Genomic DNA, 24,613 nt, shown 5'->3' with positions numbered 1-24,613 from the left:
TCTTTTGCTGGAGCAGCGTGCGGGACAGTCTGGCCGAGCCACTGGCCGGGAGGGATGCGGATGCCATCCCGGCCCCCCCCGAGCCCCGCACCGCACCCCACGCCTGCGCAGCCGGCCTGCCGCACCGGAGCTCCTCTGCAGAGCAGCGCAGTCACCCTGGCGAAGCGCTGCTGCCCGGGGGGCTGCCCCGGGGTCCCGCACCCAGCCCGGCCCGGCTCCGTCCCCGAGGAGCACGCAGCAGCCCCCGCCAGCTCCTGTCTCTCCTACGGGGGGGCAGAGGGGCTGCTCCGGGGCTGCCGTCGGTGCCGAGCCCCCCGCGCCTGCGGGCAGAGCATCCCCTCCTGCCTCGCGGGGTGCCGAGCCCTTCGCACCCCCAGCAAGCGCAGCGCCCGCCGGGGGCTTGGGCAGGGCGGAGCTGCCCGTGGACCCCGCGACCCGGCTCTGGAAGCGGGGTGCTGCTGGGGCCGAGGGCCAGCCCCGCTCCCCGCGGTCCCCAGGGATGCCGGGGCGCAGGAGCCGCCCGGGGTGCCGCGACGCTGGGCAGCACCGAGGCGCAGGGCTGCGCCGGGGCAGGCGGACGGTGCAGGAGACGCGGGCGGGCGGCGGGACGGAGCGGCTCGAGGTAACCCTACGGGTGTGGGCTGCCGAGGCTCAGCGGAGCCCAGCCCCGGGCCCAGCCCCAGCCGCCCGGGCAGGGCCCGCGGTTCCTCCAGAGGCTCGGCCTCGGCTCTGTCTGCCTGGTTTGGTTTGGTGCTAGTGAGCAGTCAGGGTTAGTGGTGGGAGGGGCTGTGTCTGTCTTGCTAGTAGGGAGTGAAGCGGCTGTACCCTCCTCGGTATAGACTAGCCTGCAACATCAAAGATGAAAAAAAAAGCCAATCAGTATTCGAGAGAGAGGCAAAGCCCAGTTCTTCCCTTTTTTTTTTTTTTTTCCTTGGTTTTTTTTTTTTTTTTCCTCTTTAAAATGACACCAAATCACTTCTGTCCTTGGGACGTGAGGGGTGGGCAGGGCCGAGGGTGCCCAGCTCTGCCCGGGCTCTGGGACGGCTGCGGGTGCTGCCTCGGGGCGGTGCGTGGGCTGGGGGCTGCGGGGTGCCCCGAGCCCCGGTGCCCCCAGCACAGCACCGCCGTGGCCAGGCCTCCTCCTGCCTGCGGTGACCGCGGAGGAGCCCGTCCCTGCTGTAGCGCTGGGCTAGTAGCCCATCCCCACAGGACGGAGGGACCGTGGCCCCTCGCTAGCGGCTGCCCGGGACCGGGGGTGCCGAGGGGTGCTCGGCAGCCCGGCCCCAGCCGGGGGTCCGGGGGGTTAAAAAAGGAAGAAAAAGACGGGTTGGCTTTGAGATCCCGCCCATGAGTGGGATTTTTCATCTTTGATGCTGGTTGCGAAGCTAGCTACGAGCCGCGGCGAGCGGGTGGGCTGCAGGCGCTGGCGCGCACAAGCGCTCCCGGCGCGTGGCTGCGTGCTGGGGCCCGGGGACACGGCCCCGCGCCGGGGAGGAGGAGGAAGGGGTCCCTGGGGTGCTGCTCAGGCAGCCGGCACGGGGGGCGGCCGGAACCCTGGGAAGCGGCGTGCGCGGGCGGCTGCGCGGGGCGGCCTCTGGCTGGGTGTAACGGGGCGCGCGGGGCGGAGGCATGGGGGGGCCTCGTCTCTCGCCTGCCTGCGGACAGAGCCAGGCAGGGCCTGCGCTGCTCCTGCCGCCGCTGCCAGCTCCCGGCTCCCCCTCCCACGGCTCCCGACTGCGGGGCTGCCCCGTGCCCCTCGCCTGCCCCCGCACCCCACGGGCTCCCCGGGCTGCTGTGCCGGAGCCCCCCTCCCCGGGCTGGCCGCAGCTCGCACCGGGAAGCAAAGAAAGGCCGTGAGCGCTGCTCTTACCATGGTGCCGATGCTGTATGTGGCGGCGGGGCCGATGGTGTGGTGGTACGGGTCTGCCGCTGCATACACTCTGCCGTAACTAGGAGCAAACACAGCGGCGGGTGTTAGCGACCGGGGTCGGGGTCCTGTCTCCGCTCAGCAGCCCCCCGACCCGGCCCCTGCTTCCCCCTGCTGCACCCGGGAGCCCCCCGGGACCTCCCTGCTTCTCCCTGCCCGGGCAGCAGTCCCGGCCAGAACAAACCCAAAGGGGAGTGCAGCGGCCCCCGTTTGCAGGACACTCTCATCGTGCCTGGCTCCATCCTCATCCCATGGGGCACAAAAGCTGGGGTGTGTCAGACCGGGCGGTGCGGGCGGTGAATCGGGGCTTCCCCCTCCGGGAGCGATGCCCACGATGCAGTCAGTGGCGCCTACCTGTCGCTGTACGCTGCTGCTGCTGCTGCAGGCTGGGCGTATCTGTAGGCGGCGTAACCCCCCTGCAGCGGAGGGAGAGACTGCTGTCAGGGAGGGGGCAGCACCCGCCGCGGGGGGCTGGGGCAGCTGGGCACCCCCGGGCGCTGCCGGGGAGCAGCGGTGGGACCCCGGTGGGACCCCGCGGGGAGCCGGCGCCAGTGCCACCAGGCGCACGCCAGCCTCATTACCATTCCCCAGGGGCTTTCACAAACATTAACCTTAAAAAATTAAATTTCCAGAGGAGAGAATGTCACCTCCCTGATCGCTTTAATGAGGTGTCACGTTAGATAAATCCTTCAGCCGCCCGCCTGAAATATCGCCAATGGCTTCTTAAATATGGAGGTTAAATGCCGGTGTAAGACAGTGCACCGGCGCTCGCCGAGGCTGTAAATCCCGCGCGGCGCTGGCCCCGTGAAGGGCCTGGCTGGCGGCACAGGACCCCTCCGAAGGAGCCGCGCTCCCACCCACACTCCATCCGCACTCTGCCTGGGGAAGGGGCTGGCAGCGGGCAGAGCCTGCCCGGCACTGAGCTCCCGGTGCTGCTCATCCCCCGCCCCGGCACAGTGTCCCCAGCGTGGCCCGGACCCGGGCACGGCGGCACTTACGTAGATCTCGGCTCCGTAGAACCCGTCCTGGTAGACGACCCTGCAAACGAGGTGGAAGCATCAGAGCCTGGCCTGCGTCACCGGCCGAGAGGGATCGGGGCGAAGCTGGTGAAGCCACTCCGCAGCCAACGGGCGAGGAATGGCCATCCCGGCAGCCCGAGGGCACGTCACGGCCCGAGACTCCTGGCAGGGAGGGCAGGGGCGTGGGGACACGTGGGGGGCATGGCCAAGGGCAGGGGGTGTCACAGGGATGGAGGAGCCCGGGGCACCATCACTGCTGGGAGCACTGAGCGGCCACAGATCGCCATCGCCGTGCCCGACACCGGAGTGGCCGGTGTGCTGGAAGAGAGTATTCCTATTAAACCAACTGACACGGCTGGAATAATGGTCCGTGCTTTGGGGCACAGGAGGCACGTGGGTCACCCCGAGGGGCAGCAGCTCGGGGGTTTCACAGAGCCCGAGGCCAGGCAGGTCCGGGGGGAGCTGCAGCCCGTTCTCGAAGTGCGAGAGCCTGGCAATGCCGATGCTCATGGCAGCAAACGGCCCCCCCGCCCCGAGGCAGGCAGTGCCCCCGGGTACTCACGCGCCGTAGGTGGGGATGGGCGGCGGCGGCGGCGCAGCCCGGAAGGTGTTGTAGACGGCGCGTCCTCGTCCCCGTAAGTGTGCCCCTCGGTAGGCCACGGCCGTCCCCGTGGCGGGGTATGGGAACCCCGTTACTGCAGGAGGGAGGGGACAAACGTGGGCTTTCCGCAGCAGCTCCCCACACCGCACGGCTGGGACCCCCGCAGCCACCGCGGAGCATCCCGTGCCAGAGCCTGCCTCCGTCCCCCGGGCCCGCCGGGGACACAGACCCGCGGGGACGCCGGGGCAAGGGGACGGGGTGCGGGGAGCTGTGCACGCAGGGGTGCAGGAGGGGAGAGGGGCTGGGGCTGCTCAGAGCAGCGGCGGGGTCGGACACAGCACGGAGCTGACGTTCAGGGGGACCCGCGGCAGGGCTGGCCCCGACCCGACGTTACCTGCATAGAACTCGGGGCCGTAGACCGCTCCCACCACCGGGTTCAGCTTCCAGCCTGCGGGCAGGGAGAGCCGGTGAGGCTGGGGTACCCTCCCCATGGTGCTCCCCACACCCCCCAGCTGGGCTCCGAGGGGCCACAGCTCCCATCCCCGGGCAGCTGCAGGGCGTGGGGTGCCCGGGGGGCTGCACCCCCGCATCGGGCAGCGAGCGGCCGCTCTCCTGTCTGTGCAAGGGCACGGAGGGCGTTTGCTGCAGGAGCTCAGCGGCAGCGAGGGAGCGTGGGTGCCCAGGGATGCTCTGGCTCTCCTCGCACTGGCCCTTACCGTTGGTGTAGGGGTTGGCAGCCTTCTTGTTCGTCATGACCCGGGCTGTGGCGTTGTTCACCTGCGGAGAGAGGGGACGGGAGCTCAGCACCTGCGGGCAGTGGGGCTGGCGAGGCCGCGGTCCAGGGCCCGCTCGGCCGCACTTGGCACGCATCGCTGCTGCTTCGGATGCTGGAGCGAAGGACGCCGGCCGCGTGAGGAGACGCAGGAGGAGTCTCTGCCTGCAGCCGCCCTGCCGTGACGCAGTCCTGCCCGCACCCCCAGCCAGCCCAGGCCTCCCGGCTCCCGCCCCAGCTCCAGCAACGAGCGTCGGTGGGGCTGGCGGCTCACGCCCCAGCGCTGCGGTGCCGCGCTCAGGCTGAGCCCTGACACGCTGCCGCCGGCTCAGCCACCTCCTGCCCCCTCCCCACAGCTGGCCCAGCCCGCAGGGAGGACGCACTTGCGGCAGGAGCCCGGGTCGCTCCCGCAAGCGCCCGCGAGCTCCTGCCCGGCTTTGTCGGAGCACGTTCTCCGACAGGCAGGGCCTGTCCACAGGGCATCGCTGTGCCCGGCCAGGCTGCCCTTCCCCGGGCTCAGCACTGCCAGGGACACCTGCGTCCCGCTCCCTCCACCGTGTGCTGCCCCGCTTCCCACTGCTCGCCAGCCATCAGCGAGGTGCTGCCCAGGAACGGGCAGAGCCTGATCCCTCTGCCTAGCTTGAAGAAATAAAAGCCTGGGGGCTGGGCAGCGTGGCAGCTGCCCGCACAGCGGGCACGGGAGCCCTGCGCAGCGCCCTTCCCTCCTGGGCGCAGGGGAGGTGGGGACGGCACGCGCAGCAGGGAGCCCCTCTCCTCCCTGCAGAGCTCAGGGTGGCTGCGGGGCAGGCATGGGGGCTGCGGGCAGCCGGGGTCCACCAGACCCCCCTGTAGCCGGGCAAAAGGCAGCCGGAGCCCGGGCCGGTGCCCCAGCTCTCCCCGCACGCAGGAGGTTCGACTGAGCCGGATGCTCCTTGCGCCAAGCGACGACCTTCCCGGCAGCCGGCACACATGCTCCCGTGCCGCATTCGTGGATGTATGCACGCGCTGGGCAAGCCTCCCCTGGGGCATGCGGGACCGGGGCAGCACCTGGGGCTGCCCCAAAGTGCCCCTGCCCTGGCTCTCCCCTGCCTGCAGCCCCCAGGCAGTTCTGCCCTGCCTGCAGCCCCTGGCAGGAGAGGGCCCCCGGGCAGGGCGGAGGGGATGCACGCACACGCAGGCATGGCACTAGCACACTTATCTGAGCACCTCAATCTTCCGGCCCTCTACGATGGTGCCATTCAGCTTCTCCCGTGCCCGGTCGGCATCTGTGCTAGTTTCAAAAGTTACAAACCCAAAACCCTGTGAGCAGAGGAGAAAAGGAGAAAGAAAGAGACAGAGAGAGACAGAGAGAGGGTGCGGGGACAGAGAGAGAGAGGGGGTGAATCAGGAGAGCTGGCACAGGAGGTGAGGCTGTCGCAGTGCGGAGATGGAGAGCCCGGGCCGGGGCCCCCGCTGGGTCCGGGGGTCCCGGCTGAGGCCCCAGCATCGCCCGTGAGCTGGGAGAAGAGTGTGGGAGAGGGGCACAGAAAGCGGGGAAGATACAACAGAGACATCCATACACAGAGGGACACGAGCTGCCTGTGCAGAGGGAGGCAGAGCGAGCCCTCCCCTCCCTCCGGCGCTTGGGGTACAGGGACCCGCACGGCCCCCCAGCTGGCACGGGGCAGTGGGACGGGCTGCCTGAGACTGGGTACCCCGTGCCTGGGTCCCGCAGGGCAGGAGAGGAGGTGAGAGTGGGCAGAGGAGCTCCCAGGCCTCCCGGCCCCACCTGGCCCCCTCCCCGGGGCTCACCGTAACGGTGCCGGCCGCGGGCAGCACCCACCTTGGAGCCCCGCTCATTGAAAATGATCTCCACGTCCAGGATCTTCCCGAATTGCTGCAAGCAGAGAGAGCAGAGGGGTGAGCGCCTGCAAAGCCCCCTGGCCCCGCACCTGCACCCGGGGCTGCTGGCACAGGGCTCTGCGCTGGGCCGGGCCAGGGACGGGCACGGGGCTGCGTCGGGGGCCAGACCGGGGGACCCTCGGCGCCATGCAGGGGAGAGCCCCCGTACCTCCCATGGCACCCGCTCTTCCAGGACTTGAGGAGTATCACCCAAAATCTCATTAGCCTGCACTGCTCTGAATCCTAATGAGGGCTGGGAAGGGGACAAGGGGAAGGGGACAAGGGGAAGGGGACAAGGGCACCGTGTCACTCCCCCCTCCAGCATGGGCCTCGGTCCGACAGCCTGGCTGCTAACCAGGGCGCCAATCCTGCAAACCACCGCTCCCGGCCAGCAGCCGCACGGGCACGCCGCGGGCTGGGCAGGACAGGCCCTCGGGCCGGGACAGTGCCGGGGTCCCCGCGGTGCCACGGGGCAGCACCCGAGCGGAGAGCAGCGGGATGCGGGTGGCTGGATGGGGCCGGACTCACCCCGAACATTTGCCGCAGGTCGGGGTCCCGGAATCGGAAGGGGATGTTGGAGACGTGTAACCTCTTGGGCTGCTGCTTGTCTGTGTTGTCTGAGGAGTGTAGCTGCTGGCTGTCTGTCTGTGCCGCCTCGTCTGTCTGCTGCGGGAAGCACCGCTGGCCGTCAGCCCCCCCGCCTTGCCAGCCCTGTGTCCCCCGGCGGGGGTCCGGGCATGGGGACTGTCCCCCTCCCCTGCGCTTGGCCCTGCCTGCCCCAAGGGACACCCTGGACCCTGCAGTCCCCAAACTCCAGGTAGCACCCCGTGGGTCTCCCCACAGCCCGGCGAGTCGGGGGGATGCTGGAGGGGGTCTCTGCCTGCAGGGAGCTGGGGAACACCCAGCCTGGGGAACCAGCCATCGTGCTGCCAGCGGGCTCAGGGCATCACCCGCCCCAGGAGTGCTGCTGGAGTCCCAGGGGGCCTCACCCCGGCCTCTCTGCCCCCCCCGTCAGGCCAGTGGCATGGTGCCCGGGGGCCGGGACCACGGCACGCAGGTGTTTTTGGGACGGGGGGTGGCAGACCCCGCACACGGGGCTGCTGCGGCCAGGCTGGGAAGCGCTCGGCTCAGCACTTTCCCCGGCGCTGCATTACAACCCCGTAATTGAAGCTATCTGGTGGGAAGGCAGCCAAGCAGGTAGATTACAAGTGATTAGAAATGATGGCGGGGGGAACGCGAGGGAGAGAGCCGGCGGCCGTGGCGGGGGCACCCAGCCCGGTGCCCCAAGGGACGGTGACCGGGTGAGCGCTGGCTGCGCCGGCACCCCTGCCAGCAGCTCCAGCGCTGCCCTTGGACCCCCACCCGCCCCCCCGGATGCCCTTACCGGTACCGTCTGCGTCCCTGCTATGGACTGTGTGCTGGCGTCGGTGCCCGGCTGCTCGGCGTGGCTCTGTGCTGGTGTGTAGAGGGTCATGGCGTGCTCCGGTACTGTGCTTTGCCCCGAGTAGTCCTGCGTGGGGTGGGGGTGCGGCGGTGCGTACTCTGCGGGGATCCCGTTCTGGGGGGGCGGGGGGTACTGGGCCGGGGGGTAGGGCTGAGCCATTGCATCCGGCGGAGCCGTGGCGTCCTGGTTACCCTGCCGAGACAGTGGCACCATCCCCCTTACCCACTGACGTCCCCGGGGTGCCTGGGCTGCGACCTGCCCCGGGGAGGGGTCCTGGACCCCGCAGCCAGACGCAGGTCCCCCCCAGCCCCACCACGCCCCAGCCTTTGGTGTGTGTCCCCCCCACAAACCCTGGGCTGTCTCTGTGCTGCGGCAGCTCCCGGGTTGCATCGCCTGCAGCCGAGCCCCCATCCTCTCCCGCTCCGGGGCCCTGCCCGCCCGGTACACCGGGGCTCGGGCAGCGGGAGGGCAGAGCCCCCCACCATGGGGGCTGCACATCGCCCTCTCCTTGGGGAAGGAAACTAGGGCAGCCCTCGGTTTGGAGCCAATGTGGGGCAAAGCAAAGCCAGGCCAGCAGCATCGCTCCACGGGGGCTGCACAGCATCAGCGCCCGCTGGCAGCAAACCCGGCGTCCCGGTGATGGTGGTGGCGGCACAGGGGAGCGGGTCTGGGGAGGCAGGGAGGGGCGGCCAGGGAGGGATGTCGACAGCCCCTTGGCAAACACCAGACAGGGATCAATTAACTGCTAAATATTTGATTAGGCCCTTTGCTCTAACCTGGCTGCCCTGGTCAAACGGGGTGAGCTGTACCCGCGCCACGGGCTGAGGGCTGCCCATTGCTTGCCGGGGGCGGCGGCGTGGGGCTGCCAGCCTGTGCCTCTCCTGCACACCCACCCACCACCCCTCCTCACGGCCCCGCGTGCACTTTGCAGGCTCTCCCCCCTTGCACATGCACGTGCTGCACCCGCCGCTGCACGCAGACGCCCACCGCGGCACAGGGCAGCAGCCCCCACCGGCAGCTGAGAGGCTGCAAACACCTGAGCCAGTGCGCGGGGCAGCGCCGGCAGCCCCTCGGATGCTTTACAACCCGCAGTGGCAGCCTCTCGCCCATGAAATACATCTGTGGCTCAGCCCGTGGAGACAAGCTCCTTAATTGTGTGTGTGGCCGATTTATGGTGCGGAGGGACAGCAGGGGGGCAGGCGGGGGGGCCGCGCTGCCAGCCGCTGTTCCCCAGCCAGCAAGGCCATCGCGCCTGCGAGGGAGGCAGCGGAGCCCGTGCCGGGGGCATGGCGGGGACCACATGCAAACCCAGCGTGAATAATCTCGCTACAGATCTGCAAGTCATTGGCAGGCTCGCCAGCGCCTTCATGTGCTGACTCAGCTGCTCGGGGACGCGCCAGCCAGATGCACCTGCCAGCGCGGCCCGGGGCTGCCGATGCTGCAGGACAGCAGAGCCCCTTCCCCGGCACTGCCCCCGAGCCAGACGGCCAGGGCAACGCTCCTGCCTGCGCTGCAGGTGCAAACCTCACCTCGCAGGCTGGAGGGTTTCTATCCTGCACTCAGCCTGGCCCTGGCGCCTGAGCCTGCTCCGGGGAGTGGGCCGACACCGAACAGTCACAGCAGTCGCGCTCCCAGCGCCTGACTCTCCCTTCCTACATCCCTGATGCCCAGCACCTGACTCTCCCTGCCTGCATCCCTGATGCCCAGCGCCTGACTCTCCCTTCCTACATCCCTGATGCCCAGCACCTGACTCTCCCTGCCTGCATCCCTGATGCCCAGCGCCTGACTCTCCCTGCCTGCATCCCTGATGCCCAGTGCCCAGCCCTCCCTGCCTGCATCCCTGATGCCCAGCGCCCAGCCCTCCCCGCCGGTGTGCACGGAGCCAGCAGCAGGAGCAGCCTGCAGCACTCCCGCATGCTCCACGCTGGACACTCGTCCTTGCTGTCACCATAGCCAGGATCAGCCACCGTCACAGCAGGGATGGGCACTGCTGCCCCGGCAGGAAGAGGCGTCGGGCAGGGGGATGCAGATGGGTGCCGGGGCAGGGACCCGTTCCCACCTGCCCAGGTCTTGGGCGCCACTGGCGCCTCGCCAGCCCGTCCCGACAGCCATGTTCATATCCGTTATTAATTAGGGCTGTCGCAGTGCTTGTCAGCTCGAGTATTATTTCATTCAGGGACCATTAGGTTCCCCTGTTTTGCTGCTGGCCGTCGCCGGGGCTGCTGGTGCTGCGGAGGCGCAGATCTACGGCTCCCAGTGCCTCCCTCCCCCCAGCGCTGCCCGTCCATCCCCGGGCGGGGACAGGGTGCTCGCCTCGGTGCCCGGGGGGCTGCCGGGGGCGAGGGCCCCACGGGGAGGGGGATGGCGACGGGTTTGGCTGCACGATGCTCATTGACGTCACGGGGAAACGGCTGCTGCTCGACTCCGCGCCCCACGCTGCCTGCATCCTCCCCTGCCTGCTGCTCTGGGCTGCCTGCAGCGTGGGAAAAGCCCGGTCCCTGGGCAGAGCCGGGACCCCCTGCTCCTCCCAGGAGGGTTACTGGGGCCCCGGGCCCACAGCAGCCCCTGAGCCTGCACCAGGAGCAGCCCCTTCCCTGGGTCCCCCCTGTGCCACGTGCCCGGGGGTCCTGGGGACCCACCCCTGCACCCCCGGGGAGGCAGCCAGACGGCACCGACCTCCAGCCAGGTGCTCCCAGCTCGGGGTACCCATGGCGCAGTGCCGGCCCGCGGGTGCCAGGGACGGGGACTTCGACAGGCGTCCCTTGCTTGCGCACCGCACGTCCCTCCCGGGGGCGGGGGGGATGCTCCTGCACGGCGGCTTTGTGGGTGGCTTTCTGCACTTGCATTAAAAGAAATTCTGATTATTAACGACCCCTGGCCCTCATTTAGTAAACGAGACAGGAGATTAGTGCGGTACCCGAGATGGAGTGCAGAGCAAAGGCGGTGGTATTTAACAGGGCATCGGGGGTAAAAGCAGCACCCCACCACCCGCGCTGCCCGTCTGCCTGGGCAGGACGCCGGCAGGGCTGTGGGCACAGCGCTGTGCCGAAACACCATGGCCCCAGGGACGGCAGCAGAGGCGCTGGCACGGGGACCTGAGACCTTTGCCGTCAAGGGGAGAAGCGGCTCTGGGAAGCGCGGCACACGCTGCTGCGTCCCGCAGGCTGGCGGGCGTCCCGCTGCCTCCCGGCTCCTTGGCAGAGCACTGCGCTGAGGTGCCCGGGGCCGGGGAGCCGCGGGGCCAGGGGAGCCCCCGGAGAGCGGCTCTGTCCCAGCTGGCTGCGGGATGCTGCTCCCCGAGCCCAGCCCCGGAGGGCAGAGCCAGCGGGACCCCCAGATCCCCTGCCCGGTCTCCCCTGCACGTCGTCCCCTGCGCAGTGTCCCCTGCCCTGCCCGCAGCTCAGCCCCGTGCCACCAGCCCTGTGCAGCGGCTGCCGCAGCAGGCAGGGGGTGGATATCATCTTTAGCTGATTAAATGTCCCTCATTAACGAGTTTCTTTAATTAATGAAGTTTTTTTTGTTTGCTCCACTTGCTTTCTCCCCACCGCACTCTGCCTCCTCAGCACAATCCAGGCCATTTCCTTTCAAGTCATTTAGCGCGTGGGGCCGGTTCCTGCCGACGCCGCACTTTGGTGATTGTGCCTGTCAGCTCGGGGCTGACGACGCCATTTTTAACATTTGCTCCTTTTTAAGAAAATAACGCACCAGAAGCCCCCAAATGCAGAGCACGTGTCTGAGCAATTAGCCGAGTGCAGAGCGCCTGCGCTAACGAGAGGGCACCTGCTGGCCCCGGGCACCCTGCAACGTGCCGCCACGCCTCGCCCACGATGGGCATCCTGCCGGCACGGTGCGAAGGTGCAGCGTGCGAGCTCCCCTGAGTTATCGACCGCTCACGAGCGACCATCACCCACTGCCACCCACCTCTGGCCACGGACGGGCAGTGCGGTGGCCCCACGGTGGCCCCGTAAGACGGCCAGCGAGCCGTGCCCATGCTCAGCCAGAGCCTCTGCTTGCACACACAGTCATGATTTACAACCAGGCAGCAGCCTGTCCTGGGGCTGCTCCCCTTCCCTGCGACCCCATGGCTGTCGCAAATGTGCCCAGCGTTTCCTCCAAAAGCCTCATAGCCATCCCGCTGCCTCAGCCCGTTCCTGCTCTTGTCTCCAGCCCAGGGCAATCCCCACCCGGCCAGCTCTGCCTGCAGACAACCCCTGCCTGCACTGCGCTCAGGCCAGCGCTGCTGGTCCAGGGGTGGCACGGCACTGCTGGTCACGGCACTGCTGGTCATGGCACCGCTGGTCACGGCACCGCTGGTCACGGTACCGCTGGTCACGGCGCCGCTGGTCACGGCACATGTGCAACCTGGCTGGCTGGACGGCAGCGTGCCAAGCCCCGGAGCAGCTGGGGAGGGGGCACGGTCCCGTCACCGCGCACCTCCCCACTGCCAGCAAGAAGGGAGCCCCGAGAGTGGTGCGTACCGAGGAGCCTGCAGCCGCGGGTGTCCGGGAAGCAAAGGCAGCACGGATCTGCAGGCAGCCGTGGGCAGCCAGCCCAGCTCTGGTCCCCAATGCCTGTGGCTGTCCCACTCCCTCCACTGTGAACCAGCCCACCCGCCAAGGGGTGCAGCGAGGGGCTGGGGTCCTAACGCCACCACAGCATCCAAGGAGGCCACCAAGGCGTTCCTCCAAGCTGCAAAGCCTCAGCAGGCAGCACATCCTGCAGGCAGCAGGCATGTTACCCTGACCCAGCCTGGCTCCTGCTTGCTCGCTCGCTGTCAAGGCGTCCCCCGGCCGCGCGGCGAGACAGCCCGAGGTCAGAGCCGAGCGCGGAGAAGGGCGTTGAGCAATTCCCCGAGGGTGCCCGAGCCCACCTGCGCCAGGGCAGCTGCTCGCTGCTGCAACAGGTCTGCAGCGCATTGCTGCGGCGCGCCCCGCCGTGCCTGCCAGCGGGACGCGGAGCTGGGGACGGACTGGGACAGCACCCAGGGAGGCTGACGGGAGCAGCTGCCCTCGCGCCCGCTGCCTCGGAGCAGGGCGGTGCAGCAGTGCCGTGCTGCGCTGGGCGGCAGAGATGGGCTCAGCAAACGTCCCGGTGGCGGCAGGAGCGTCCTCGCACGGCCCCACGCACGCCCCAGGCGCCCAGGGGCCACGCGGCTGTGCCATCGCCGCAGGCTGCCGCAAGGCCGTGCCCGGCACGGCTCATCCGCGTGGCAGCCACACCGTCCCCGCTTCGATCCGGCCGCTCGCTCATGCTAATGACTGTCAACATGAAACAGAGGCCGTGAAGGGGAAGAAAATTACTCCCTGAAAAGGAATTGACTGATCCCCGTCATTTCTCAAGGAATCACTGACCTGTGAATATTTCATTACCCAAAATGCTGCGCCATCCATACAAAGCAGCGCGCCCAGCGCCGAGCAGGCACCAGCCACAGAGCCCCAGGCTGCAGCGGGGGAGCGGGGTCGGGGCGCTCACCACGGGGACGTCCCCAGCCCCAGGAGGGACCAGCCCTGCCGCGGGGGCCGGCGGGAGATGGCAGCGGGTCGCATCTCCTCTCCTCCCCAGAACGGAGGCCGTCGCGGCCCCACGGAGAGCAGGGGTGGGACAACGGGGAATCACCCCCCCGGGAAGGAGCCGTGAAAGGTGGGGAGCTGCGGAGGCCGGAGGTAGCAGCCGCCGTGCTTAATGTCTTCATTACGGAGGAGGCAGGGGAGGGGTGAGAGCCTGCTAATGGCATCTGCCAGGGATGCTCAAGTGGGAAGCTCTGCAAAGAGCAGCGGGGCTGGAGAGAACAGGCAGGACCCGAGGGGCAGGAGCGACGGCGTGAGAGGAAGAGGAGCGGGGGGAAGGCAGGGCAGCCTGCTGGCATGGGAAAAAGGCCATTTTTCCGGGCTGCCACACACTGTCCCGGCACCTTCTGCCCTCCCTCCCCTGCGCCAGGACCCTGCAAGAGGGCGGCTGCCCCTTGCAGCGGAGCCAGCTCCTGCCCTCAGCCCCGGCCGGCACAGCCTGGCCGCCGCAGCTGCCAGGGGCCAGGGCACGGCCAGGCCCGGACGCTGCTTCCCCTCTGCCCGCGGGAGCCCGGCGAGGAAGGACGTGGCGGTGGGTGGCCACGCGGAACCCAGCAGGACGGGGAACGAGACGCCAGCCCGGGCGCCGGGCGCAGACCTGTCCGTGTGTCCCCATCACCTCCTGCGCCGGGCGGGGGGGAGCAGGGTCCGGCCCCAGCTCCTGGCTCTGCCAGCCGGAAACTTTGGAGCTGAGGCCGCATGAAATATTCATGAAGTAAATGGTGCAATTTCATCTGCATTCAGCCAACTTCATGTATATTTCAGAGTATTATGAAATGATAATGTTGTGTAACCGAGGCGAGGTGGGGGTGCTTGGGGGGGCTGCCGGCCGCCCCCCGCGTGCGCGCGGCTGCCATCTCCCAGGCTCACATGTACCTGTGCCGCTGCACCGGGAGGGACCGGGCTGCGTCAACGCCGGAGACATGACAGGATCAGGCCCGCAGCGAGCAGGAGGACCGCAGCTCTGGGACGCGCAGCACTCTCCTCCCTCCTGAGCGCGGCCCTGCATCGCCGGCGGTGCCGGGGCTCACCTGCAGCGGCTCCCGGCATCACGGCGGTGCTGGGGCTCACCCGCAGCGGCTCCCGGCATCACGGCAGTGCTGGGGCTCACCCGCAGCGGCTCCTGGTATTGCCGGTGGTGCCGGGGCTCACCCGCAGCGGCTCCCAGCCCTGAGCAGATGCTGCTGGAGGGCAGCAGCCAGGCCGGCCCCCCCGGCACAGCTCTCACAGGCACACCGGAGCAACGCAGACCCGGCGTACGCAGCGTTAGCCGCGATTCCCAGCAGCGCTTGGTCCCCAAAGGCCACCGAAGGGTTTGGGATGGGTGGGCACGCGAGGCACAAGCTTGGCTGTAGAGCCCGGGGATGGGGACAGGCTGGAGAGGACCCGAGACCCTGGCAGCGTCTGCCTGAGCTGCCTGCTCCTCCTGAGCCCTGCAGACGCTGGAGCGTCGGCCGCGGGCGCCCACGCACCGCACGGCTCCGCGCACCGAGGCGACCAAGCCACGCCGGAGCCTGGCCTGCCTGCTGCTGCCAGCCGTGCTGGGGGGCAGCCGCTGCCTCCCCGCTGCCGGGTGGGCTGGAGAGCGGCTGCCACTTGGCGAATGGCTGCAGGTGCCTCGTCCGCGGTGCGCCCAGAGGGAGAGGCACGGAGGGGCTCGGGAGGGGACAGGGCACCTTTGGGTGTCCAAGCCCACGCTGCTGAGCTAAGGCGCGTGCGTGGCCATCGCAGCCAAGGCAGAGACAGGCAGGGCATGCAGAGGAGCGGGCATCCTGTGGGGCCACGCTCCGGTGGGGCTACGGTCCCTCCCAGGTCCTCGAGCGGGTCCCGCTGCAGGCGCGGGAAGGTGAGCAGAGCCCGGGGTGCCTGGGAATCGCGAGTGCCCAAAGCAGGGCTGCTACTGCCGGGGCTGCCGCTGCCGGGGCTGCCAGCTCCCAGCCCTGCCCCGGGTGTCGCAAGGCAAGCGCAGGCGCAGCGCCGCGCTCGCTTCCCCGGATGCTCCCAGCACCTGGTGAGAGGCTGCTCCTGCCTGGGGACAGGCGCTCCCCACGCCGGCCGCCCCCGTCGGTTCCCCAGCAGCCGCGGCCCTTCCGTGGCACTACCGGAGCTACTGGCAGCCGAGTCCAGCCCGGCTGGATCCAGACAGCTCAAGACACAGCGAGCGGCAGGACGAACGGCCGCGTCCGCCGACCTCACGCCTCCCCTACGAGCACCATGCCGGCTCCAGCCGCCATCCCCGCACCCTGCCCCATGGCTCGCAGGTCCCCAAGGAGCCCGCTGCCCGGAGCCTGGCCCCGCTCCTGCAAAGCCCTTCGCACCCCGGAGAGCCCACCCACGGTCCCCTGTCACTGTGACACCGCCGCGGCGCCGGCACAGCCGCACGTGGTGCTCACTCACGCGCAGCCTCGCAAGCGCGCGCATGCTCGCACCGGCCAGCGTGGGTGCTCGGGGAACCGCGGACCCGCGTGCGCGCCCGGACAAGCTCTCTCACGCAGCCCTCTCTAATAGGCAGTCAGGAGCATAATTTTTCCTCTAATTACATATTCAGCACTTCTGAGAAAATGAGATTTTGGTAATTCAATTGGACTGAGAAGCAGGGGTATAATAAAATGAAATTTGTAACAATCGCGCAGTTAAATTAGTTAAATGGAGAGGAAGGAGCTGTGGAAAATTGACCCCTCGATCTCCTAAAGACTAATCAGACATTTGAACCGAGTGTTGCGGCAGCAGAGCGAGGGAGAAACCAGAGACGCCGCGAGGGAAGAGCTGGAAAACAGCCGGGACTGCGCGGTGCTGCGGAGGGGACCCCCCCGCTCCGCTCTCAGGGTGGGATGGGACGGGTTCAGCGGGGAGGGTGCCGGGGCACGATGCTGGTGCCATGCCCTCCGCGGCACCGGCCATCGCCAGGACCTGGTGGCCAAGGCACCGGGATGGCATTGGGCCTTGGCCGCCGGGTCCTGGCGATGGCCGGTGCCGTGGAGGCCGCTGCTCCCACCGGCTCCCGGACACGCGCCACGTCCTGGCCAGGCACCGGGGCACGAGGGTGCGGAGAGGATGGCGGGTGGTCCTGCTCCGCCGGCGGGGACTGCGGGCACGTGGGCAGCTGTGCCCTGCCGTGGGACCGGCCGTGAGTGGGGACAGCCACCACAAGGACACCAGGACAGGGACACGGCACAGCACGGCACGCCGCGCCGGGCAGGCACGCTGGTCGGGAGAGGGGCATCCCGCGAGCTGGAGGGGCTCTGCAGCAGGTACGAAGTAATTAGCCTCAATATTTATCTTGTTGTTCGTCTTTTTTATTTTTTCTTGTGAAAGAAAAGGAGAAAAAGACGAGTTTCTCATTTGCAAGTTAATTAGTCTAATTAGCTCTAATTAAGAGCTCCCCACACAATGCAGATCACAAATAAGCTGCCACTGTCGCCTGCTCCCACTCTTCTCTCCCCATTTTTGATTTTATACAGGAGCTGTTTGAAGGCTGCGGCCGGCGCCGTGGTGGGGAGGCACCGAGTGGGCGCAGCTGGGGGGGGGCGCGGGATCCCCCCAGATTGGGGGCTGCTCTCCTCTGCAGCCGGGGCCAGGGCTCCTCCAGGATGCTCAGGGACAGCCCCGCTGCTGCTGCCCTGGGGGACCCCTTCCCAAAAAGCCAGAGCTCAGCTCATCCTGGGCTCTCCGACCCCTGCACCGAAGCAGGACCTGCACATCCTTCTCCCGCTTCCCTCCCTGGGCAGCTCCTGCCCGCACGAGGGGCTTTCCACGCGCGCCCCGACCGGCCCCGCTGCCGGGGGACAAGCTGGCCGCACACCCGGTACCCGCGCATCCGGCTGGGCAGCTGGAGCGGGGATGCAGCCAGCGCAGCCCCGGCTCGCAGCCTGGACCCTAAGGCTCGAGCTCCAGCCCTGCCAGCACAGCGCGTCCCCAGCCACGTCCCCAGCCAGCCCGGGCGAAAGGACAGGGACAGGAATCTGCCAGTAAGCACCGGCCTCACCCGGCCCGAAAGCTGCTGAAGGGGTGCCGACAGCCGGGGCGGGCACGTGCTGGGGGGGGTCCCCAGCCCCGCAGAGAGCCGCAGGAGGCCGTGGGGATGCGGGGAGCAGCGCGGTCCCTGGCACGACACTGGGCATGGAGCAGAGCGGGAGGCGAGCAGCCAGGGCAGGACAGGGCACGCGGGCAGCCGGGCACGGCGCCCTGCCACGCGGCTTCGCCGACGTGCCGCCTCGGCACTGCCGGTCCCCCCGGCTCTGCCGCAGCTCAGCTGGAGGGGGACACGATGGCAGGGGGAGCACAGGGTGAGGAGCCGGGGGCCAGGCAGCGTGCCACCCGCCCCTCCATGCCGCCGGGAAGAGCTGCCGTGGGGCGCCGGGAGCTGCGGCAATCATGTCAGCTTATGTGTCATTTTCTACTCAGGTAATGCAAGCGGTGAGGGATGGCTGCTCGGAGACGGCGGGGAAAATCATGACAAAGTGCTGCGAGCCCGGCACTCCGGCGAGGGGGAGCGGGAGCGGCCAGACCTGCCTCGTCCCCCTGCCACGGGGCCACTGCCGGGCACGCCGGCTGCCACCACCTTACACCCCGCAGCGAGCCCCACCGCCGGCACGGCCCTGCCGCATGCACCAGCCAGCGCGCCTGGCGCCGGCCGCAGGGAGCCGGTGGGCACACGGCCACCCTGGCTCAGCAGACCCGCTCCAGCCCCAGCACCCATTTCACGCCGGCGGGAGCCCTCCCGGGACCGGGCTGCAGCAGCCCCTGGCTCTTGGACGGATGGGGAACGGCTGAGACCCCCGAGGGTGGGAGCGGGAGACCTGGTTCTGCAGGCGCTGACCCCGACAGGTCCCCAAACCGCCTGCCTTCCCTGGCAGCACCGGCCTGTCCCACGCACCAGAACCCTGGCAGCACCAGCACAGAGGCGGGGGCTGCCCAAGCGCCGCTGCCGGCACCGTCCCCGCAAACTGCCTCCTCCGACTGGGTCTCCTTCCAGCACTCGTCTCACTCTGTTTAATAGGTTATTGCTGCCAGGGATCACATCTCAGCAGTGCTGCTCACACAGGGGCTGGAGCGAATCCTGCTGATGCTGTGCAAACCCCGTCTGTAAGATCCGTGCAGCGCAGCCAGGGCGCCAAGGCCGCTGGGGCGGGGGCTCTGCCCCGGGGGATGCCGTGGCTGCTGACCACCGGAGCCGGCTGGACGCTCGGGAAGGTGCCAGGGGGGCAAAGCGACAACCCGGGTGGGGGGACACTGGCTGGCGACAGTGGGGCTCGTAGGGGATTTGGGAACTGCACCCGACGCCCCACAAGCCATGCCTGCAGCCCCGGGGGATGCCTGTCCTGCAGCAGCCACCACAAACCCTGTCATCTGCTGGGACGTGGCCTTTCGTCCCTCCTTGGCCAGACTCTGCCCAGGCCAGCGTCTCCCCCAAACTGCAGCCCACCAAGCTCGGGTCACCTGGGGGGGCTGCTCCTGCTCCCCGAGCTGCGAGCTGGGCTGCAGTGCCAGCAGTGCCGCTGCTGCCACGCTCCTCGCCCCCGGGAGCGAGGGAGGACGTCTGCTCCCGCCTGGCCAAACGAATGCCGAGGAAAGTGGTGCAGGTTAAAGCCCTGCTAGTGCTGCCTGCGGTGCCGCCACGCTCGCCTGCAGGCAGCGGAGGTGGGAAGACCTGCGGGCAGCCTGGCGCTCCGAGCCCGCTCGATGGCAGTGGCATTTCATCGAGCCAGTAGTCACGGCATGGCCGGGATCGCAGAGGCCCCGGTCACACGCTGCCGGGATCACGCCGGGATCACACCGGCACAGCGGGGCTCACCGGGCGACAGCCATTGCTGCAGGGAGCAGCCTTGGTGAGCTGAGGCCCCGGCACAAGCCGGGACGTGCGGGCACTGCCTCGAAGCCCTGCCCAGCGCACGGGTGCCCGTGTGTGCCCCGCTCCTGCCCACGCTCGACCTGCACCCCCGGGCTCTCGTTGCGGCTGCTGTTTACCCACAGCGCTGCCTGCTCAGCCCGGCTCCTGCCCCCCGGCACCCCGCTGGCCGGCCGCATGAGGCTCCCAGCAGGAGCGTCGAAGCCACGGCTTTCGGTGGGCTTGGAGCCTCCTCTGCCTCACTACCCCAGCCTGGGCGTCCCAGCACTGGGAAGACCCAGCTCCTTCCTTGGATGTGTGGTTCCGTCCTGTGCCAAGGCATCTTTCCCAGCGTTCCCTGATGCCGGTGCTTTCCCAAGCCTCCCAGCAGCCCAGCCCCACGCATGCCCAGCGTGCCCGCTTGCCAATACCAGCTGCACCTAAGGGATTAACGCCCTTTCCGGAGAGGCCACGGTGCCCCTCGGTGCCCCCGCTGCTCGCCAGCTCTGCCGCTGAACCCTGTCATTTCACAGCCGCAAGCCCTGGGAACGGGGCAGCACCGCTCCTGCTGCCCGCAGAGCCACCACGCTCACGCCGGGGTTGGTGCCGGCAGGGCCCCCCCGCTGCCAAGGTCCCTCCGGCGCGACAGACGCAGTGCACCCGTGCTCAGGAGCCCCGTCCGGGGCTGGCGGCTGGACCCAGGCAGGAGCTGGCGGCAGCGCTCGCCCCGTGGGGACAGCAGCCGGGGAGCCACGTCACCGCCGTGACTTTGCAGATCCCCAGAGGAGCGAGGAGCCCGGGGTGCTCGGCCGGGGCACCCAGCACTCGGCATCCCGCCCGGCCCCGGCTGCAAACCCCGGATCCCTCCTGGCCTTGGGGCAGCGCAGGAAAATCCGGTTTCAAAAGCACTTTTCCTATTTGGACGCTGGGCCCCGAGCAAGGGCGGCTGCGAGCCGGGGGCAGACAGGGGCTGGGGATGGTGGGAGCTGGCGTGGGCAGTCTGCGCCTACTCTGCTAATTAGCCTTTCTTCTTTGTTAAACCATACCCCTCCACCGGCTGCCTGTAATGCTTTAAAGAATGATAGATACTAAATCTAATTTAATCTACTCATTCAGCCATCACTATAGTACTAAAATAGGAATATACCTATAGAAAGAGCATCGCCAGGCAGTGTAGGCCTAAATTACAGCTATTGTGGGAAAACCAGCTTTGCAAAGCTAAAATTAATGTCAGTGTTTCTGATATAATGAAAAAAATGAAAACATGTTTTTTGTGGCTTGAAGGCCTGTCCTCCGCCATGCAAGGCGGCCGCTGCAGTGCGGGCGCTCGGCCGGAGCCGGGAGCCGCCGTGCCGGGTCTCGCAACCATGCAACGCGCAAGCAGGGGGAGAAACCAGGTTCGAAACGAACCCGCTGCTGCAACACGCTACAACATTGCTCGGAATAGACTTGCTCCCTAAAAATATAATATGCTAAACTTGGCAGCAGCCCTTTTAGAAAGGAATTTTCCAAGCAGCCTTTTGCAGAGGCTGTTTCCCAGCGGGCCGGGTGCTGCTCAGCTGAGCCTCCTGTGCTGCAGGCTGGGCAGCGTGGTGCGACCGCGGGTACCGGGGACGCCCCCGGCGAGCGGCACCTCAGGGGCAGCTCTGCGGCGCGTCTCAGCCCACCTGCACATCAACCTGCGCTGGCGTCCAGCCCCACGTGCACATCACTGCCTGCGCCCTGCGCCAGCGCTAACGCTGAGCCTCAGAGCCCAGGTCTGTTCCAGGTCAGCACCACGCCTCGTCCTGGAGCAATTAGCTGATCGCTTATAATTACAGCAGCGATGCTTTTTAAGCAGCGACCGATTCCTCTGTTAACGAAACACAGCCACCAAAGTCTCCCTCTGTGCCCAGGTCCTCGCTGACCAAGAGCCCAACGTTACTGCCAAGCCGCACCGAAGGACGCGGTGCTCCCGCCTGCCCCGCCAGCGCGGGCTGCTCTGCCATGGGCGTGCACCCACCCTCCCGCCACCCGCCCTGCAGCCCCCTCCCCTCCTGGCCCCCCGTGAGCCCCGTTCCTGCCCTGGCACTGGAGCGTGGCAGGGCGACGGGCGATTCCTGCCCGCAGCGTGGCCGCACCACGCTCCTGCGGCTAGCACTGGGGCAGCCGCGCAGCTGCACGCGGGGAGCTGAGCTGAGCGAGCTGCGAGGCGCCCGCAACCGCTTGGATGAGCCATTTGCACTGCCAGAGCCCGTTGGCAGCTGGATTTTCCCTGGCGCTGGGCTACTCAAAGTTTTGCAGACAACTTCATGTCTTGGTCATTCCTTCAACTACCGGCACCGTCGAAAATACCGGGGCTGGGGAGCTACAAAACACGAATGGCCTCCTTGGGAACAAATACAGCGACTGCCAGCAAGGTCCCTGCAGGGAGAGCATGTGCCCGAAGGGCATGAGGCCAGGTACTGTGCGCAGACCCCACGGACCCCAGCTCTTGGCCCAGGCCAGCCCAGCCAGACGCGCATCCCGGCGCGGGAGGAGCCGGTGGCCAGCACGGGCCCTGCAGCCATGGGGCTCAGGCACCGTCCACACGTACGTGCCCGCCCCAGGATGCACGGACATATGCATCCCTATGTACACGCACGCCGGACAGGGAACCGTAACCCAGGGGGTCTAAACCGAGCCCCCCACAGACCCCACGTCACAGCACCTTCGGGGAGAGCTGGTTAAACCCCTACCAGGTGTCTCTGGCCACGCACAGGCGAGTCGAGCCGGCTGGCCAGAGGTGAGCTCCGTGGCGGGCACGCGCCCACGGGCAGAGGCAGCATCGCTCCCTGCGCGCTCCTCCAGCGCAGGCGTGCCGAAGGCGCGCACGTCCGAAATCCCGAGAGAATTCAGGGCTAGAACACCAGGCGCCAGGCAGGCCCATCGCTCAGCCGGGCAGGACGAGGAGCCGGGCGGCAGTGCGTGCCCTGCGCCCCTTCCCCATGCGACGGCTGCCGGTGACGTCCCTCTGCCTGACGCCTCGTTGCGACACGCACCGGGAACACCCCGTCCCCGAGCGCTGGGCACAGAAAACCTCAGCAAGGGATGAGCCCCGGGAAGAGGATGGAGATTTTGGCCTTCATCGCGCTCATTAGCTAGGTGAAAATCCAACTCCAAATCTCTTAATAAAACCCTCCTTCCTGGCTTGCGAGTCCAGACCTGCTGCCAAGGAGGGAGAGTGGGGAGGAAGAGATGCTGAACACAACGGCCAAATTAAAACAAACAGGGCGACAGGGGAAGCAGGAGCTGCCGGGTGCAGAGCTGCGCATCGGGGAAAAGCTTCTCCTGCCCAGGGACCCCAAACTCCACTTGTGCAGAGCCCAGCTGGGCGCCGGCAGCAGGCAGCCCACGCCTGCCCGCAACGCTGCCGGCCCCTGCTGCCTCCAGCCGCAGCCCCGGGAGCCGGCACGCAGCGCAGCCGGTCCGTGCCGGAGCGTCCGCAGGGCGAGCGGCACAGCTGAGCCCCTCGTGGCGTTGGGGGGACGAGGGGATCCCGGCCGGAGAGGGAAATCTCCCAGGCTGCCGCCCGCTCCCAACAGAGGCTCCGGGCCCCGCGCCGGCTGCCGGTTCAAAGCATCCATGCGCTCCCTTCAGAGGGACAAAAACCTCCCCGGGGGCGGGTGGGGGCTCAGGGACGGTTTCTGCGCGGTGCAGACGCGCCTGGGCAGCCGAGCAGCAGCCGCGGGGACCTCGGTGCAGCCTGGGGAAGCCGAGACCGAAATCCAGCCCAGCCCCAGCTCTCCCCAGCCTCTGCCTGCAGGAGGATGCAATAAATCACGCACCCGTCTTGGCCGGCCTCTGCAGCAGCCCCTGCGCGAGCCCCGGCCCCATGCGCACCCCGTGGCCACCGCTGCACTTGTATAACCAGCGGCAGCACCAGCTTTGCCGGCCCCATCTCCAGCGTGCCGGATGGAGCAGCCCCGGGCCTCGCCATCCCCACCGCCAGCGCGGCCACGCTCCGGCCGCAAGCTCAGACGCAGGCTACAGGCATCCCGAGGAACCGAAACGCTGGGGCGGGAGGGTTTGCGCCCGTGACCGCGCCGCCTGCCCTCGGCTGCTGGGTGAGCCGCGCAGGCCATGCCGAGCGCGGTGAGGATGCTATGAATTTTTAAACTCCTGAAAGCACAAATGGAGCAGTTCGCCTGGCTGGGAGACGGGATTTCCGACACAGCAAAGAGGCTTTTGAAGAAAACATTGCCTCTCCTGAGCTGCACTTCCCCTGGGACGACGAGCCCGGAAACCCAGCGCGCTGGGTCCGGCGCGGGACCTGAGGGCAGCCCTGCGGGACAGCACGCCCTGGCCAGGAGTTTAGGACCAAAGCGACGGCCCGGGCACCCTCTGGCCGGGCTGCCTGGTCCTGGGGCTCACCCAGACCTGCCACCCCCTCTGCAGCACGACAGCAAGACAAACCCCCGCGCGCTCGACCCCGCGGCCCGGCTGCAGGCACGCACGTGATGGCACACACGCGTGCACACACACATACGTGCGTGCACGCGTGTGCATGCACAAGCTCATCACCTTCCCTTCTCCCCAGAGGCTGCTCAGGCCGTGCAGGAGCCTCGTTCCTTTATCTGAGCATCCATCATCGCCCCTCGCCTCTGCCGAACGGCAGCAGCGCCGAGGCAGGGAAAGCGCTGGACCCGCGCTGGCGGCTCTGCTGCCGCACTGCCCCTGGCTCAGCCCGCTCTCCAGCCCCGCTCGCGCTGCCAGCCGCCTCGGCACAGAAACCGGAGAAACCCCAAAGGAACCGCGGCCGAGGACCACGAGCCACCACTGCAACGCAAGTCGCCGGTGCCGCGGGGCTGGTGCTGGAGAGGCCCCGCAGCTGGGGAGGAAGCAGTTAAGCTCCGACCCTGCGCCGAGAGGGAACCGGCCAGAAACACGTGTGAACCGGAAAGCAAAAAAATCCCCCGGAGAGGGTGACTTACCTGTTGGAGGTAGAGGAAGGCTGGAGGACAGGGGAGAGAGTGAGGAAGCATGCCTGAGTTGGAGACAAGGAGGCAGCCCGAGTTAGCCATGGAGCACAGCATGTGTCGACAGGTAGCCGTGAAGCTGCTCGCGGGTCCGTCCTCTTCCGCACACCGCTATCCTCGTCTTCCCGGCTCGCCCCTCGGGCTCTCCCCTCCTCGGCCGTCCCTCCCGACCCCTCGGCGCTAGTTAGGAGGGATTCATCTGCGGCAGGCCGGCTGCGCCGCGCGCCCCGGGAGCAGCGCTCGCCTGTTCACTTCGGTGCCATTAGACACTGGCGCTGAGCGCACGGTCTGCAAAGGGTGTGTGTGAGCCAGAGCGGGAGCGGGGAGAGAGAAAGGAAGGGGAGGAGGAAGGGAGAGAGGGCGAGGGAGCGAAATAAAAGGGGTGGGAGTTGGAGGAGGAGGGGGAGTCCCCTGTGCATTCAGACATCAAACAGAGCTCTGTATAAAATGAAGAGAATCCGTAATGACATGAGAACAGCTGATCCCGCACTTAACCCCTCCGCCGCTGCCGCCGCCGCTCGCAGATGGCTTCCCCGCCGCCCGGGCAGCCCCGTCGCAGCCCCCGGCCACGCGCTGCT

At 68.1% G+C, this 24,613-nt stretch overlaps 1 protein-coding gene across 3 annotated transcripts; it reads right to left on the bottom strand.

The window, feature by feature from the left end:
* Positions 1-800: 800 nt before the first annotated feature.
* Positions 801-24,092, bottom strand: RBFOX3 (RNA binding fox-1 homolog 3). Of its 3 annotated transcripts, XM_075720314.1 has the most exons (12): positions 23,991-24,092; positions 7,585-7,836; positions 6,729-6,866; positions 6,142-6,195; positions 5,526-5,618; positions 4,264-4,324; positions 3,942-3,995; positions 3,509-3,641; positions 2,926-2,965; positions 2,282-2,343; positions 1,871-1,949; positions 801-845 (listed from the first exon to the last, which is right to left on the bottom strand). In XM_075720314.1, the coding sequence occupies exons 1-12, from the start codon at positions 24,090-24,092 to the stop codon at positions 801-803; spliced, it is 1,113 nt and encodes a 370-aa protein (XP_075576429.1). The 3 variants fall into 3 exon arrangements, with proteins under 3 accessions (XP_075576429.1, XP_075576431.1, XP_075576430.1); XM_075720316.1 differs by lacking the exon at positions 23,991-24,092 and having other exon boundaries at positions 2,282-2,364; positions 2,938-2,965; positions 3,509-3,668; positions 3,894-3,995; positions 7,591-7,833; XM_075720315.1 differs by lacking the exon at positions 23,991-24,092 and having other exon boundaries at positions 6,729-6,863; positions 7,585-7,803.
* Between the last annotated feature and the right edge of the window lie 521 nt (positions 24,093-24,613).

Source organism: Pelecanus crispus, chromosome 12, assembly GCF_030463565.1.
Source record: "Pelecanus crispus isolate bPelCri1 chromosome 12, bPelCri1.pri, whole genome shotgun sequence".
Classification (NCBI taxonomy): Eukaryota; Metazoa; Chordata; class Aves; order Pelecaniformes; family Pelecanidae; genus Pelecanus; species Pelecanus crispus.
This window is presented reverse-complemented; position numbering and strand designations above follow the sequence as displayed.